General features: G+C 32.8%; 1 protein-coding gene across 3 annotated transcripts in view; it reads right to left on the reverse strand.

Annotated features, from left to right (window-relative positions):
- The window catches only part of NOVA1 (NOVA alternative splicing regulator 1), a 142,246-nt gene that overhangs the window by 23,218 nt on the left and 99,832 nt on the right, over positions 1-19,196 (reverse strand). For 2 of the 3 annotated variants that reach the window (XM_021539319.4, XM_085580427.1), the window contains exons 3-4: positions 12,635-12,801; positions 2,359-2,430 (exon numbers count right to left, since the gene is read on the reverse strand). In XM_021539319.4, coding sequence (XP_021394994.1) covers positions 2,359-2,430; positions 12,635-12,801 — 239 coding nt within the window. The remainder of the gene's footprint in view (positions 1-2,358; positions 2,431-12,634; positions 12,802-19,196) is intronic. The other variant, XM_021539320.4, reaches the window with a different exon arrangement.

A 19,196-nucleotide genomic window follows, 5' to 3' on the forward strand; every position in this document is an offset into this window, starting at 1 on the left:
AGTGTGCTGTGACTTCATCTTACACCTTAGCACTGAATTTCCTGGCATCCATCCAGTTAATTAAGCTCTCTCATGTTATCATAATATACCATCTTGTGAGAAAACCCATACCTGAATGGTTATTTTCTATTGAGAGCCATCTTACACAGCCATATATCAAACCAAACATTTACTGGTGTTCTCTGATACTCTCCTGTTGGGTGCTTACATGGCTACTGACAGGTTTGAGATGATTCTGTTGGAACCTATTTTGTGACAGCCGCAGTGCAGATACTTGTGAATACCCTGGTGCTGAATGCTAATCACCACTACAGCCTGGGAACAATTGCCAGTGACATCACTTATCACCAGAATGAACAGAAAGGCCATAATTGCCTTATCATGTGCCTTGTGCTTCCTGCTGGAATGGCTAGAAATCACTAGAAAATACAAGAAGGGGTAAAATAATCATAAACCTGTACAAGTTTCAGTAGTTAATAATAAAAGAAGTTCCAAAAGTCAATTAAGGAACTCATTACTCTTCTTCATATATACAGTTCTGATGCTGTTCAAAAAAGGTCTTGATTGTATGAAAACTGAATTGAACACAGGTTATGAATAAAATGCATTAAAATATGTAATTTGGGATATAGACAGGACACAAAGCATACATGTCACTTAGCTTGTGAATTTAGCTATATTACTTGACAATATTCTCATAGAACAACTTTCTATAAATATAAGTATTTTTAGCTATTGAAAGGTCATTTAAAGTTTATATACTACACTATAATTTTGATAACAAAATTCATAGAACAGATGAAAAGTAGGTGCTTCTCTTATGCTAATTAACATGCTCAAATTGTATATCCTGTAAATAAAAGCACTTCCTTTTTCTCTTAATGATGATCATCAGGATATACTTATAATCAAAAAAAAAGACCAGTGTGAAAGAAAAAAAAGTAGTAAGAACCCTTTAAAAAACAAGCTCTGCACTCATTTTCAAAACCTTTTAATTAAAATAAACAAAATACTTTAATTAAGAGAGAGAGAGAATAAAAGCTGAACAGAGCTCATAAACATCCCTAGGTGTTGGCAAAGATTTCATCTTTGTCACTTAATGATGATGAAGCCAAGTAACTGTTGCTGGAATGGAAGCAGGCTGATGAAAAAGGCTTTCAAGTCAAGGATATCACAACCTATATTTTTCTATTAATTCTATCTGTACAATTTCTTTCTATATTACATTACTTTCTGTAGTTGACACCCCCTTCAATAAATGTCATGTGTTGATCAAAGGTATAATGGTTTAATATGTTTTCGTTCATGTGAAATTGTTTGTTCATACACCAGCAAGTTCTAAGTTCTAAGCAGTTCAAAAATATCAGAGAATCCGTAATTAATAACAGTGTTAATTTTCAGGGAAATTAGCTTGTGAAGTAAACTTTTCTCATATTTGATGTTATTTAATGCAAGACCTGATAGCAACATTCAACTAACTGAAACAGACTGTGGGATCTCTTAGCATACACTAAATACTTACATTATTTGAACACAAAGTACATTAAGTTTAAGAGTACATCAAAAATAAATAAGATATTTTTTAAGCATGAGTAAGTTCTAAAAAGCATGGTATGTAGCAATTTTTTACAATTTGTATAGGGAAGACAAAGATAATATGATAATTTGTGGACACAATCAACTGGACATAGACTTTTCCAGTTAAAATAAAAATAAATTAGTATAATTAACGTGCTTCTAAAAAGACAGGTTATGCATTTAAAAATATGATATGAATTAAACTAACTTAGATGTGTTTAGCATGCTTTTAGAGAGATTTAATTCTACTTCATTGTTCATCAATAAATTGTAATTTAAAATACTTTTATATTTAAATAATGCCCCTATGTTACTGTCCGCAAACTCATTTCAAAATTCTGCAATAAAGAAGTCTGTTCGCCATTGCTGAGTTGAATTCCAGCTATTTAAGCATGGTTTAGGGGTAATTCTATTATAATTTAAAACTGATCCAGGAAGTAAATATGTGTGTGCATATATACACAAACACATATAAACCAAGAGTTACTCTGTCTACAAACACACCAGTTTTGTATCCTTGCAATTTATCAAATGGGAAAAAAAAGCAAGCCAAATATTTTAAAAGATACTTTGCTTTCATCAGAGATTTTAACAAAGCCCACCAAAATAAATTAAAAGAAGCATTTACTTTACCAATTTCTAACAAGAGTTAGATATCTATGGTTATGGGTGTATATATGTGAATGAACGAATAAATCCTTAACCCACCATATCTTTTTCTCCAGTTTGCAAGCTGTCACCCGTGAAAAGTATGGTGTAGATGGTAGGATGATACTGTACCTGATTGGCTCTGGAGGTGGTCATGGGATCAGATGGAGAGGACTTGGTGGTAGTTGGGGAAGATGGCAATGTCTGGGAACAAAGCAGTTCAGGAGCAAATCAACCTTTACAAGCCTTAGACTGAACAGTTAAAAAAATAAATAAACCAACAAAATAACATAACTAGAAAATTAAAATAAATAAAAAATGCCTAAGACAAAAATCTTTCTCCTACTCATTGGAACTTAATGGAATTTAAAGTCAATTGGATAAATAATGCATGTATATATGCATGCTTATGCATGTAAAAACAAATTCATGACTTGAAATCAAGATGGTGAACTCACATAAATACTCAAAAATATGTTGACCACATGAGGAATATATTCTTTCCCCTCTCCTCTTCTTGGGGAAAATGAAGACTATAAGTAAAAAAAATTCCAGCAAGTTCAATGAGCACACTAGAAACAGTTATCAGCCTACGAACAAACAGGGCCAGTGTCTGAAAGAAGTTAAGAGACATTTACTCTGGCACTTTATAAAGCACCATTCCACAGTAAGGACTTGTAGCCAGCAAACAGTCTTCCATACCTTACAACAGTTACGCTGAAGCTACCGAGTTTCTGGCAAAATTCTAACTGCTAAAATATTCATTGATCTTTTTTAATCTAGAAGCAGGTGAAAAAATGTAAGCATCAATCTCATGATGGATGAACATGTAACTAATAACTTCATATCAAATAACTACAAAATATTTATGATTACTGTTAAAAACGTTCCTTTAGTTGAGCAAAGGTCAATAGCTTATTATAGTTCTGTGTTCAAAATAAACACAAAAAAGAATTAAGAGTCATATTTATTGATCATCTTTTCTAAATAATATACATACGCTTAACATTAATTCTTGAACATATTAAAAAAGCACTGCTCTGTTTAAAAATCTTATATACACATTTCTCCTTTAAATGTATTAGATTGTGACAGAAAAACTCTTCTTTTTCTTTATAAATGTAGTAAAAAAGTAAAATTCTAATTTTCAAAACATAACATACAATACTTATTCAAAGCATGTTTGTGACATCTTTGCAATATATAAATATTATAATATATCAAAAATTACACTATTTTTATGTCAAGAATAAGTGTTAAAGTGCTATACAATTGAATTTATCATATGCTCATATAGTTACTAACCAAAACTATTTAGAAATAAATAAAGCAAAATTTCACACTTTCAGCAGTTCTGTTACTTACAATCATTGACAGTCCCTCATAAAATAGGTATACATACTTTTGCACTAAAACTCTTAATGCATATGAGAAAGCTGGGACACTGTGAATGCATAAAGTTGTGTATTAGCAAAATATGGGCTTGTACATATGCACACACAAATATTTTAGATGTATGTTAAACAGCATGACGATCCCTTTATCATAGTTTGTACATAAACAGGCAGTCAAAACAGGAAAAATAAAACCTTAAGAAACAGATCCCTATTTTTTGCTTCCAACTTGTTACTCATTGTAAAACAATAAAACCAAAAAGAGTTTAAGCATCAACTGGGATTCATTTCTAGATGGTTATGTAGAAAATATGATCATGTATAGGATCTTATAAAAAATATGCAGTTTGGCAAACTGCTATTGGTCAGCAGGCGTCCCACATTGTAAAAATCAAGGCAATTATAAAGGATTTGCCCACATCTTCATGTACCAAATGTGGGACCATCGTGAGAGGACCATTTGTGAGGGCCTAGAATTATTTAGCAAAAGATGTGTCTGAGTCCACAGTAGTACACAAGCTAAGCTTGTTCAGATATAGAATTACAGTTCTGATTTTGGTGTTATGATGTAGTATTTCTCTTACCAAAGTCTGAAATTACAATTAACTGATTTTTATCACTTAAGACTAAACAGGAAAAAAAAATACAAAAAAACCCCAAAAAAACCAACAACAAAAAAACAAACAAAAAAAAATTCTAACCAAAAAGAATGGAGAATTGTTTATTGTCCAAATAGATTTTCTTTATTATAGCTAAGTATTAAACTTCCATCCTGAAAATCCCCAAAAGAAAAAGAAATGCTAATATATTTTGACTAGAGTATTTCAGAAAACTGATAATTTGTGTTATCAACACCACTGCTAACTAGCACATATGGTACTGTATGTTTTGGTGTGCTAGGTTGCTTATTAAAAGGAAAAATAGTTTGTTCTTCACAGTCGTTATCAAACTTAACTAGCGGATTTATAGGGAAATATGTAGAACACTTCAACACTGGATAATGATAATCACTGATACCACAGATGATTTAAGAAACTGGAAACATCTCAGATTTCAATTCATATCAATCTAAAGCATAGAGCACAGAAATATATGGCCATGAGGGAAAAAGGAGTGATGATAATAATTTCAGGTGACTGTTGGACTATGACATCTACTAAGTAGAAGCATTTCATTATTTATTTTAGCAAAAGCCTGTTTAAAATATGGAAAAAAAGAGATTAATAAATTTAAAAGCAGACTGTATTAATGAACAAGAATCAACTATGAAAAATACCTTTTATTAAAAAAAAAAAGGCAAAATAATGAAAAGAATTCTTTTTTATCCTGTGTTTTTGGTGCTTTTTTCCTTCATATATCATGCTTGTATTTGAAGCTTGATCTCTCTTACACTGTATATATATATATATATACACATATGCATTTATATAAAAAAAAAATTGACAGCGTTTTGTAAGAATTAATCTCTTTTTTTTCATGCTTCTATATAATTCTGGAGATACACCTATTTATTTCTCTCATACCAAAATAACACAAAGTGATTTTTCCAACATTAAAACATCCCCACCAGAAACAGGCATTTGGAGATTGTATTGAATTTTCACTGGCTGATAAATATTATACATTCTCAATTGCTTTGCAAAAACCTTTCAGCAAAATTGCTTCTGAAAGAAAGTTGGATAGGACTCAGTATTCTGACTTACTATGCAGCATAGAATGTTTTGGGGTTTTGCTTTTAAATTGGCAAATCTTTTGTATTAGGCAAGCACTCATATTTAGTAGTTAGGCTTCTGAAAATAAGATGTATAAATAGGTTAGAAATTGTAAGATGAATTTACATTACAAATTTCAATTTTTGAGTCTGCTACTTCCATACAGTAATTGAGGATTTCCTGAAAGTGCAGGTTGGCTACTGACAATTTTATAGAAAAAAAAAATAGAATTTCTACCGCACACCACTTCTAAAACTCATAGAGGGTTTTTTAAGGTGTTTCTTGAATAGTATAATCTAAGCCATGATGAAATTAAACTTCTCTATTTTCTTAAGTATTATTACCTTTCCTACTACTTATGGGACAATGAATTACAGATTACAGTGTGTTTGTTCCAACTTTACCCTTCTAGAACATGTGTTTGAGAACATATATTTTAAGTATTTAAAAAGGAGCCTAATTTTAGAAAAAAAAATCTGTTTCAGTCATACTTGAGTTGCAGCATCTTCTGAAAGTCCAAGAAAATGCTGCTACTTTTTTGTGCTCAAACACCACTTTTACTGGGGGAGACTTCTCTCAGGGAGCACAACACACTAAAAGGTGTGCAGAAATATGGTCAAATCACTGCACTTCCATTCTTGATATTTTTTGATTAACAGAGTGAAGATATAGATGTACCATGGGATTATAGATTCCATACAGTCCATCTGCATGGTGTTTCAAAAGGTCTCCGAGTCCTCTTTTGATTAGTATGACACCCTTATACACATATTTACACTAATGAAATTTCAACACTTACACCATGGGTAATAAATAATAAAATTGTACTGAGACAATTAACTCTCAGTACTTAATAATACATTTATATATTTAGGACTAGAAAGAAAAGGCAGAAAATGAAATATTATTTGAAACAGGGTTACAGATATGAAAGCATAGAAAAAAACATCATTTAAATGTTAAGGTGAGACTGTATTTACAGCTTACCATTTTCTAGTTTCTCGCTACAGAGCTTGTCAAACAAAGGAAATCTTGGAAATAACATTACCTGTAATAAATAACTATTAAGACTAACCTAATACTGAGTTTCAATCCTGCATATATTAATATTGCTGCTTTTAATCACTGAAATTACTGTGATAAAACTAATTTGCTTAAGTCAATATTTTAATGCACTTTAGGAAAAGGTGTTATCTTTAAAAAAAATTGTATTAAACAGTTTAAGACCTGCAGTTAAAATGAGAAACAGAGAAAACTGCAAGGCCCCACTTTTCTGAACAACCTACAAGACTGCCTTACTTGGCTTCCAACACTCTCAGACAAAAGCCTTTCTTAACAGACTGCTGCTTTGCTAAAAAGAGAGTTTTCTTCACATCTGCTGTGATCTCCTTTAGTCTGCAACTTTTCTAAAAGGTTCTTATATTGAAGATGACCATATAAATACAAAACACATTTCAAAAAATATACTTTGGATAAAGAAATAATCAAGGATTAATAATTTGCTTACAATTCAGACTGTAAAAAGGTTACTTTGATGACTTCAGTGATCTATATATTTTCTTCCTAACTTTTAATTTCTGTAAAGAACACATAAAATAAATTTTTATTTCATGTCAGCCTCTTTGCATTTGGTTTTGCTTTTGAGTGGAAGTAGAGACAGGGCATAGGGAAAAATACATAGAGAAATACAAAAAGGATAAGAGGTAATTCATCTGAACTCTTGGGAACCTGACTTTGAGAAAGGAAATAAGTATAGTTAAGTATGATCGTGAAGAAAGATTATCTCATGTTTTGTCAAAGACAAGATGGGATAAAAATCTTGAAGCAAACCACCAGGTTCCATTCAGATCACCAGAGCAACTCTGGATGAAATGAACAATTTAGAATTACTATTACAGAAAAAGGGACAAAAAAGAATGAGGACCTCCTCTTTCATCAAAACTTGTCACAGTAACACAGAGAACCTCTACAAGACCTGGTGCTGTTATACAGAAATAACAGTAAACTGAAGTATGTAACTAGGCACAGCCATGAGAAATCCTATAAGATATAGGCTTAAGATTCCTTCTAGAAGAGATACTTTGGGATACAGAAAGATACACCAAAACTGTAAAGCCATCAGAAGGTATGAGAGGACATAAGAATTTTCTGAAGAATCTAAACACTACTGAAAATTTATGTGAAGTTGAATGCTGCTGTTCACCCCCCAACAAAATATTCTATTCTCATTCCACTTTTGAAGCACAGAGAGTTAATTAACAGCTACAAAGTTGACTGCATTCATAGACAAAATTTTTCATAAATATTGAGATTGCATTCAACACTGCCGAAATGAAACAGAAAATAAAACTAGTGATATGCCAGAAGAATTAAGCACATGAGGGACAGGATAAAGTACATATTTTTATGGAATACAAAACTTTTGCCACTGGATTCAACATACAGAACTAAGTAGCTTTTTTTTGTTCTTGAAACTTGTGAAGACCTCTGCATATCTTATCCTACATTGCAGAATGATAACTGGTGTAATTTTTCACCTCTGTTCACAAGTGAAAAAAGTTTATGAGAAGTTTTTAACTAGATAAAAAGATGAAACTGTAATCTATGAAGCTACTTAATTTTTGTTTAAATGAAAACTTTAATTTTCTCATATTCTACAGTTTATTAAGATTCATCTAGGTGATAGACTTTTTTCTTCAACAGATGATAAAGAAAAGAAAGTCTTCTCAGAAGGGACAGGTTTTTTAAGAAACCAATGAAAGTTTCTTAAGGAAGGAAGAATCTGAGTGTATTGGTAGTTTAAGAATGAATACAATCCAGCAATGTGCACATGCAGGCCATAAAGCAAACTGCACCCTAGGCTGCCCCAGAAGTGTGTCTAGGAGGATGAGAAGTGGTTCTGTCCCTCTGCTCTAGTGAGACTCCACCTGCAGTGCTGCATCCACCTCTGGGGCTCTCAGGACAGAAGAAACATGGACCTGCTGGAGAAGACCCAGAGTAGGACCACAGAGATGACCGGTGACTGGAGCTCCTGTCCTATGAAGACAGGCTGAGAGAATTGGCATTGTTATTCTGGAGACAGGAAAGCTTCTTAAGGATCTCAGAGCAGACTTTCATCACTTAAAAGGGGCCTATAGGAAAGACTGGGACAGACTTTTTATCAGGCAGGGTAGTGACTGGACAAGGGATGAGGTTTTTAAACTGAAACAGGTAGATCTAGATTCAATATTAGGGGGAAGCCTTACTGTGATGGTGGTGAGACACTAGAAGAAGTTAACCAGAGAAATTGTGGATGATCTATACTTGGAACTGTTCAAAGCCAGATTGAATAAGACAACCTGGTTTAGTGTTTCTGACAGAGGGGGTGGGTCTAGATGATCTTTAATTTGACTTCCAACTAAAACCATTCCATGATTCTATGAAGTCTACTGAGCCTTTAGAGTCTGAAGAATTCATAATCCAAATCAACAATCCTCTCCTCCATTTAAGCCAATATTTTCAGCTATGTATTCTTAAACTCAGGTTCTATATAGGCATTTGAAAGAAAAAGGTTTTATTTAAAAATTATTACATTTTCTTTTTTGTTGTTGATCAATATTTCTGGAGTAAAAGCAGTTGTTTTCAATAGAGGAAAATGAAATAACAAGTCTGTGTTCAGACAATAACTTTTGTACATTTTGAATAAAATACCTGAGACTATGATTAATAAACAGAAATTTAACTCATGAGACATTAATTATCTACTGAAAAAGCTGAAGTGAAACTGGTTCCAATAAAAACTTCAATTGGAAGTTCTATACATGAAAGTTTCACCCTAGATTTACAAGGAGGAAATTCTAAATCCTTTTCTATGTTTTGAAAGACTTAAACATTTCATAGAATGAAAGAATCATTCAGATAGGAAGGGATCTCAGAAGGACAAACAGTGCAAACTCCTGCTTGAAGAACAGTTGTTTTTAAGATAGGTCCTCTTTACTTCCATAAAATGCACAGTTTGGCATGGCCATCTCTGTTTCCATATGCTTCCTGGACAGGCTGCTACAACATCTGCTACCTGCTACAACTGAAAGCTGGAAGGAGAATTCAACTAGCCTACTAAAAAGTTGTAATAATCTCTGAAGCAGGTGATAAAACCAATTTAAGCAGCCTTTTCCATTGTTTATAAGAGTTGCTATTAATTTAGAGGTGAAATGTAAAGCTTTGGATGCTGATTACAAAGACTAAACAGCTGACGCTCATGGTCTCTTATGAAAACATGTTTATGTTCCTGTGAATTATGTTATGGTTTGGAAGAGTTTGTATGACACTAATTAATAAATAGAGAAAATGGAGGCTAAATGCTCATAGCAGTTTCTGGAAAGAAAAAGGGCATAGGAACCTGTTTGTTATTGTTCAGTGATACTTATAGAAATAGCAGATGACTGACATCCATGGAGATTGTCTATGCTGTGTAGATATAAAAGATACAAATATTTGCAAATTAAACATCTATCAGACCTACTTGGAGAATAGAACTACCTGGCATTCACTGATAAGTCGAAAGCATTAGAAGAGGCTTAAAAAAAATACCTGGAGAAAGCTCAAAAGGAAGCACATAGATTTGCTTTCAAATCTTCTGCAGCAGAAAAGCTGAAGTTAAAGGGACAGAATGTTCAGATAGTGATTTCCATTAGTAAGGAGAATTGCTAGGCCAGAGACAGTCTCTCTGTGTCCCGTGCCTTTCCAGAAGACAGAAAGTGCTGAAGTTCAAGTAGTCAGCAAAGGCTTTACCTACTGCCTTTCTTCATTGACTCTAAACTCAGAAACTTTCTTTCTTAGCTCCCTTCCCTAGGGTGAGTGTTGATAAAGCAGCCCAAGACAGAGAAATTCCAACAGAGAAATGAGAGCTGCATGCTCATACAGAGTGGCTTTGCAAGATTTCAACCACTGGTATCTTTATTCATGGGGAGAAAACTACATCTTCTTTTTGACTGAAACATTTTCACAGTTCCTAAATGAAGGTTAAACTTTTTATTTCAGATAACTTTAAATTTTTTCCAATCTGCAATGTAATATTTTGTGTGCCAGTGTTCTTGGGCAAGAGGCTAAGACAGGAAGAACCATGTAAAATCTTGCATAAAAGAAGAAATTACAAATAATATGACTTATTTAAAAAACCCTCAAAATAGCTAGTATTAAAAATTTTACTAATGATTTTAATAAAATTCTCATATTTGTGCTCTCAAGAAAATAAGAACACTGGAGCTCTAAATCGCAGCAACCTCTTAGAAAATATTATTCTCCTAAATTTTGAAATCAAGGTATTGTATCTTTCACTAAGGTACAGTATACTCTGACACTGAAGGAAAGATTCATTTGCTCCAAATTCTACCTAAGACCTAAGCTAACAATTTCATCTCTTGGTAAAAATAATGGATTTTAGGTTTGAGTCAATTTTAGATTGAGTCAATATTTAGTGTATTAATTTATCATGAACAGATTTGCCTCATTAAAAGAGAATTTAAACAATTCATTGTGGTTAAAATTGTTTAACATATGCACATGCATATCCCCAAATATTTGACATTGTATTATACACCTGTATGCATACAAGTAATATATTTATATTTTAAGATGCAAAGCTAGTATACACTGTAGTTTAGTCTGTCTTAATTTCATTAGCAGTGACTGCATTCACTAATCCATCCCTCCAGAATTTAATTGAACTTAACATTTTAAACCAACAAACCCCAAACCAAACTTTCAAAAAAGAGGAAAAAAAAAATAAAAAATTAAAAAAAAAAACAGCAACAAGTAAAGAAACAACCAAAGCAAACCAATCAACCAATCAAAAAACAAGCCCCCAAAATAAAATAAAAACAACCTCAACATTTTCTGAAGAAATAGTGTGGACAACAAGATATATCATCTTCAGACACAAGAGAGTAATTATTTAGGCATTGCACTAAAGAGCTCTGTAATCTGGTTTCTCAGGATCTTACTGACTTACCTAAAAAACTAGCTTAATTTCATTTCAAAAGGGGAAGAACACTTTTTATTGCAATACAGAACACTCATGTCCCACTGGATTAAGAAATATTGGCATAAAATCCAATATTTTATCAGCAGAAAATCCACTCAAAATATAGATAATTCTCAGATTTTTCTCTCTCTTTCAGTTATAATCATTTTCATGACTAATAATTGAGAAACTTTTAAACTTTATAACCTTATAAAATTGGGGGCTTTCTTTTTAGTATTTTCTTCTAAATTATCTAGAGTAATTCGTATGCAAAATTATCGCATACAGAAAAAAATAAATAGTAGTAAATATTAGAAATCATATAAATGGTTTATGCACAGTTTCATCCAACTAAAGCAGTCTGTTCCAAACTCATCCTGCTGAAAAACATCTTTATATAAGCATTCTGTGTATGTCACTGTATACAGAGTAAAATAATTGCACACAGTTACCAAACTATAGGAAATTGAACCTTACTAGTGCAGAAGGACAAAACAGTCTTTTCCCACATAGGATAGATGAGTATCTAAAATCTTTCCTCTACAGGATAGACAGACAAGACAAAATTTTACTAATGTTCATTCATTTCTTTCTTCATTCTTTTCTCATTCAATGCAATGGAAAATAACTTTAAATCCTGTATGATACATATGTCCTTTCAGAGCAAAATTTTTAAAATTAAAATTTGTATGGAAAATCAAAGAATAAAGAACTAGGGCAGTAACAGCTTGCAAATAGTTTTTGCATTACTCAAAGATTTTGAGTGAAACCATTAAAAAATAGGCAAAAAGATGCTCAAAAATAACATAAAATGAAATTGTAAAAAACTTCCCAAGTAAATTATCTTTTAAAGTTCTTACAGGCAATACTTTAAATTATCTAATTTAGGGTCTAAAAAAGATGTTACCTTTTTTCTTTTATTTATATACATAAATGTAGAGAACATTCAGTTAATCTGTTATTTTTAGTAACACTTAAGATTTACATAGGGTTCACCATTTAAGATTTAAATTTAGCAATGTTTAACTAAGACCTAGAGGTCTATTATCACTTTATACAGTAAAGAAAAGTTTATGAAGAAAAGACATTAGAGCATGGCATTGGAATTTATAAAACACTGTCTAAAAGAACTGCTGAGAAACATAGAACATGTAAGTACAAGGAAAAAAGAGTACCAGCAAGTTAATAAAGTTTAAAACAACATTTTCTTAAAGAACATGTTATGTTTACCCCTTCCAGCACTAAAGCTTTAAGACTTCTAAGTAGCTGCTGTGACTCTCTATTTCCAAGCAAAAACTCACTTGTTTGATGCGGTCTGGGTTAACAGTGGTCTGAGGCTGTAGGATGCTGACAGGCTCTGTCTTGGCCACATTCTGAGGCATTTCTCGAATCTTCTCTGCGATGAAGCCATGAACTGCATTTAGTGCTTCGACTGTTCCCTGGATCAGACACACCCGCTCTGTAGTACCTGCAAATACCAAGAGTCATCTGAATGGTGTGGATTCTTCAAGGTCCCACAAACTGCTTCAATTAGGGCACAAAGATGGCACTGAAAAGCAATGCTGAAAAACCAATGAGCAATACCTCCCTAAAAGTACAAATGACAGATTTGTGAAAGAGAACATACTGATGATCTGAAGGTATTTGAAACAACTATCGGTATAGATTCCACAATCGCTAACTTTCTAAGTCAGCCTGGATAATATCAGTCAGAATACTCATAACCTTCTTCCAAAATGAATTTTTTCTGTTTGTGCTACAAAAAATCCACACTAGTTCTTATCTATCAATTCCTTATTTATAAACATCTACAGGATGGCTGAAGATGAATGCAGAATTGTGGAAAAATACTTACTTGATTTTTTTTTTTTTTGTGATGAGATTGGTTTTAGATGATTTTATATGGCTTTACTGTATAAAAAACAAGGGGTATTTTACATATTAGGTTACAGTTTGATACATCTTTACTAGACAAATATAAAACCTCCCAGTATCAATCCTAAGGGTAAGAGTATGATACTTCACTGAAATAATCCATGTTCTGTATTCCACATACTAAAACACTTAAATAGGTTCCAGAAAATCAGTTTTGCCTTGAAAAACCGGATCTTACAGAAGTTGGAAAAAAACTCCCCAAACCCCTCAAAACCAACTTAAAAAGGAATATTGTAGTTTCCAATTTCATTCTGCAGGAATACCAACATAGGACAACCTGCAAACTCAAGTAAAACTGCCTTAAAACTTCACATAATCCGTACTTTCAAAAACATATTCTTTACACTTCCAACATACACAGTTTTTTAATATTCATCACCTCACTCTTGTCTTCAAATACTGGTAGAACAGTTCTACTAACAGAAGATGATTATAAAATGAACTATCAAGATACTGGTGTATTCCTAAAAATATAGTAATACCATAATACTGATTTTATTGCAAATATATATCAATATATATATATATATATTCACTGTCAGTGCATATTTTTCTCCAAGACTATGGAGAGAGGGAGCAAAATAACAAAACTGAGCCATGGAATTACCACAAAAATAAATAAAATAATATTTTTCATTTATATACTCCTAGTAAATACTTTTGATATAAGGTCACAAATTAATCTTTTCTCACATTCACTCTACCTAAGAAAATTAAAATGACAATGTAATGATGTGGCAAATACGAATACGTTTACAACAATTTCTGAAATTCACCATATGTTGGTTGGCCTCATTTCCATTGTACAACCTGCATGGAATCAGACAGATTAATGTACCAGAGAGGTATGAAACCTTCCCCATAAAATTCCCTTCCTATCAATTTTATGTTTATATAACCAGCTTTTATCATCTTAAGATACGCTCCTTACAAGAGTGCAACATAGACTTTAACAGAGAACAGTACGGTAACCTTAGGATTTTCCAGGAAAATAATTGGGTTTTATCAGTTGATGCTCTTCACCTGCTTCTGTGGATGATCTTCAATATTAAATACTTTATTACCTAAAGATGAAGAAGCACACTAAGAGCCTTGCCTGCTCTTAAGATAACATATTCACATATAGTTAAAATCTGATTTTTATCTTAAGTATCAGGCAATACTGAAATTCAACACTGGTAGAAACACTACAGCAAAAAAGAAAGAATAAGAAACACACTTTTTTTTTTTTCTTTTTTGGACTATCAAAAGATGTTATTTAAAAATAATTAAAATTAGAATTAAAACATGTCAACCAATATTTCAAAATATGTCAGATTATTAATCCTTAATATAAAATTAGAATGTTCACACTCTTGACTGCAAGTTATGTCTCCCAATCAAATGCATATTTCTCAAGAGGAAGCTTTTAAAATTATTTTTGTGACCTCTTACAGCATCTTTTCAACAAATCAGCTTCAAAATATTGAAGCCAAAAAAAACCCAACTAATTTTCTTTCCCAAATGCTCTCTCAAAAAAGGGAGTTTGACTGACACGAGTGAAAGTCACCACAGCAAATGAAACTTGTTCCTAGACAAAGCTTTCTTAGTGCCTTTTTCCTTTTTTCTACTTGGCTCCATCCCCTTTTGCAAACATGGCCTGTGGTTTGTGTGTAAAGCAATCCAGCTCCGAGGAAATGCTCTGGGGAGCCTTTACAAGGTTGTATTAATTGTCTCCTAAACGATGAGATGCGAGGCGGGCTGATCAATGCAGCTAATGCAAGTGTCGTGCGGCTCTGCAGACAACGCGGGCAAACAGAGCGCGGCTCGGGTTACGGGCCAGCCACCAGCTCCAGAGAGCGCTCGGCAGGGACGGCTCCTGGAGCGCACGGCATGGGAAACACTCCGCGCTGAACAGGAATTTCGGTGCACTTGACGCCAAGTGACTAAAGGCTGTTTTGCCATCTGTGTTGCTTTAGAAGGTGCTGCATAATAAAATTGTGCTGTATGCAATACTTCAGACCGAACATGCTACGTTTCAGTATGGATGCAGCAGCAGAAATCACTGTCCCATGAAAAAATAATATTGTGCAAAAACACATCTCATGCAGAGTTAAAGGCTGAAATTGCACATTTGCTTTGATAGTCATGGACGCAAAAAATGTAAAAGTTGAAAAATGTGGAGAAATTGTACACCTATACAGTTTTGAATTGTCTTAATCTTTTTGAAAAAATGTTGTCATATTCCTTCTCACTCAGATACCAGAATACAATAATTTACAAGAATTATCCTGCCAGCTATATGACCAACCTGTATAGTAAAAATAAACCTACAAATCACTAACACTGGTGAAATTTCTGTCATTTTAAGAGCTTTTAGGCTCTGTAGTGTATGAATTAAAGTGTCAGACTGTTTATAATTTTCAGTTAGCAGTTTTATCCAATTCTTTTTTCACATTTCTGTGAACAAAAGCTCAGCCATGTATATATATACTTTTTGTCATATGATTTTCAAAATATGTATTTAAAATACAGACCTATTTTTTGAAATAGCTGGCAAAGAAAATCAAACTACCAAAACTCACTACCCTTATTTATGATGTGTAAACATACACAGTATCAAATTATTCTCTTTTAAAAAATTATTTACAACTGAATTATGTGCTAGGGTCATGTATTGTACACTGCCTTTAATATATGAAGATACAAAACATACACAAGAGAAGAATAATTTTGACACATATAATGGCTAAGTGTAGAGCAAGTGATCTTCATTCCTACATGTTAAATAAACCCAGAAAAATGTTTTTATATACGTTCAATAATAACAAAATCCATAATAGAAATTTGCATGTGGCTATAAATTGGAAAAAAAAATTCCAAAACCATGCTGCTGATGTTTCTACAATCACTTGTTTTGTTTTGTTTTTTCCTAAGAGATTCAAATTACTTTTCAGCAAGGGCAGTGTTGTTTCTTTCCCCTCATATCCAAATTCAATTCACATGTGTGGGTTTTAACGTTTTCTTATCAAATAAGAGGCAGAATCTAACTGCACAAAAATACCCTGCCTGTTCACTCACCAAAAAAATTTATTTGCAAAACCATCAGATAGAAAAGGAAGCTTTTATCTGTTTTTATTTAGTTTATTTTGTTTAGTTTAGAGGGGGGAATTTTGGGCCCTTTTTTTTACACAGCATTATATAGAATATTTCTTTTTTCTCTACAGTTCCATGGGAGAGAGGAAAGTGATACCATTTCCAGACATCACACAATTTATAGGAAAATAGACAAAAGACTCTTTTGATATCTAGCAAATTAGGACTAAAGCATAAACAGGCTTGCAATAAGTTTAAGAACTCACTTTTCCTCATGTAACTATCTAAAATTTTACTTCTGGCAAATATCCTTGGACACCACACTATTTTTTTCAAGAACTTCCAAACAACAGACCATATTTTTTTCTCTGATAATGTTATTTACTTATTGGAGAACTGGTACAGCTTTTAAAGCAACCATTAGAATAAATGGCAGGACATGCAACAGGATAAATGATCCTGATGCTTTTGATGTTTGCATTTCTGTACTTAACTGGAACACATCTATACATGGTTGCTACTAAAATTTAAAATGCTTACTTAAAGACTCTGATTCAGTGTGTAGGAGTTTCACAGAAATGCTCACTAAATGTTAAATGTGTTCCTGTGTCTTTGGAGAATAAGAAGCATTTCTCAGCTGAAATGTTTTGGGGAATGCATGGTACCTTTCAGAAATCTCAAGCATCTATGTAACTCTATAAACTTTACACTGGGCTTTTACATCAATCTTTAAGTGTATTTCAAAACCTAAAAAGCACAATGCAATAGCAGCCCGGGGTAATCCCAATACATCCACTAATTAAATCTCCTTGTACTTTTCCAGTATACCATGCCAATTTCTTTCATACTAAAAGGGAGAACCTGTGAGAGAAGCCAAAGCTAAAATCTTAACTAAGTGAAACTGCACTACAGTCTCTCATCTGCTCATTTACATTAAGCTTTTTGTTTGACAATTCCCAGCACAGCACTCTACTAAACCAAATATCCCATACATGCATTTTTGTGACCCATGATCAACTGGCTGTTAGAGTAGGATTCTATAGCACACCACAGAGACTCACTCAGCCAAAAACTTATCTTGCAAACCCCTTGGTAAAATAGGACTGTGCTTTGACACTATTCCCAAGCAAACTAAAAATTGTCAGTAACTTGCTTAACATGAAATTCTGACAAACTCTTTATTGGATATAACACTTCCACTGCTCATTTGCATAAAGCCTCAGAAAATGAAAGTCATAAAATAAAAATGTTTTTTTATTCAAATGCATTAGAAGTATCTCATAAGGTCTTCAACAGATGTAAAAAAAAAACAAAACAAAACAACAAACCTTTGTCACATAAATGATAAAATGGACAGTCTTAAATGCAACATATAAGAACATCCCACAGATATGTGAAGTGTTACAGAAATCTCAACTGGACAGTTTTGTTCTTCAGTTCCTATCTCTCTCCCCTATTCTTTTTACCTTGTTTCTTGACAGAGAATTAACTGGGCTGAACACAGACTCTCTACGCATATTTCTCACTGACAGGAAGGCATCTCTCAAAGAAAAGCCTGATGATTCTGGACCTCCCAAACTGAAAGGGGAAATGAGGGTTGGTTGAAATTCCAGGGCATTGACATCCTGCTCTTGTTTTCATCCAAACAAAGCAACGTTGGAGCTGCTTGCTCAGGACATACACAAATAAGGGTGTGTTCACAGGAAGCCTTACCACCCTTAGCAGAAGAACTTGACCATTGAACTCACGTGGATAACACAACTTTTAGGTATGACATGTGGACAGCCGTGCACATGTGTGTGTACATACTTATTCATACCCACATATATACCAATTTATTGTACTGTGAGTGAATAGGTGACAGCTTTCACTAGAACTCAGATATTGAAATGGATCAAGTTTAAAATTTTTGCAAGACTTATGAAATGTATGAATCCTCTGAGTTATAGGAAAAAAAGTTTTACAATCCGTTGTGATTTGGTCACAAGGCTGAATCACATGAATCTAGGTTTGATGCAGTTGTGACTAAAGAAACAGATTATTCCCATGTGAGACAGAAAGCATGGAATTAAAAAAAAACCTCAAACCTCATCATATTAAAGGTTTAGAAGAGATGATGAGTCATCTTACAAAGCAAACAATCCCTTGAATATAAACTGTTTTGTTATGTATCAGCTATCGCTTTGATAATGATTTCCTAGAAATGTAGTTACATAAAGGCAAATGAAGAATTACTATTATTACTATACTCTCATGTGTTAAGAGACAGGATTGCAACTAGTTTGTTTAAGCGTTATTCATAAAAAATAAAGATTCCACTGCAAAAGGTGGTAAATGTCTCCAAAACCAAAGGAAAAGGCCAGAGATTTTTTTTCTTTCTATGGTTTTATGTAGGAGTGTTACTTAGATAAGAAACACTCACAGAGAAAGTATGTGTACAAATTGATGCCCAAATGGCTGCAATGAAATTGAACATACTCTAATTATGCTTTGGAAAAGCATGTTGCTGGACAACAAAAGCACTGGAAATAAGAAAGCTCTCAAACCATGGACAGAAGCACTATACTTTTATTAATTTTGTGGGAATTTTTGTCTTAATATATTATTTGTAAAATTATCTATAACAAATGAACTACTGTTTAATCAAAACCCACCTGAGTTTATCATAATATTTATAATAAGAAATGAGACTATAAAACATAGAATTTAAACAAAATACAAAATAAATTAATTTAATCATTGCTATTTACATGATTGATGTAAAATCAATTTTTTAACAAAAAAAAAACAAACAATCACATGAGTTTTGATGAGTCCTAAATTGCATGGTACTCTCTTCTAACAAAAAGAAAT

The sequence above is a fragment of the Lonchura striata genome, chromosome 5 (assembly GCF_050655825.1).
Source record: "Lonchura striata isolate lonStrDom1 chromosome 5, ASM5065582v1, whole genome shotgun sequence".
NCBI classification, from domain to species: domain Eukaryota; kingdom Metazoa; phylum Chordata; class Aves; order Passeriformes; family Estrildidae; genus Lonchura; species Lonchura striata.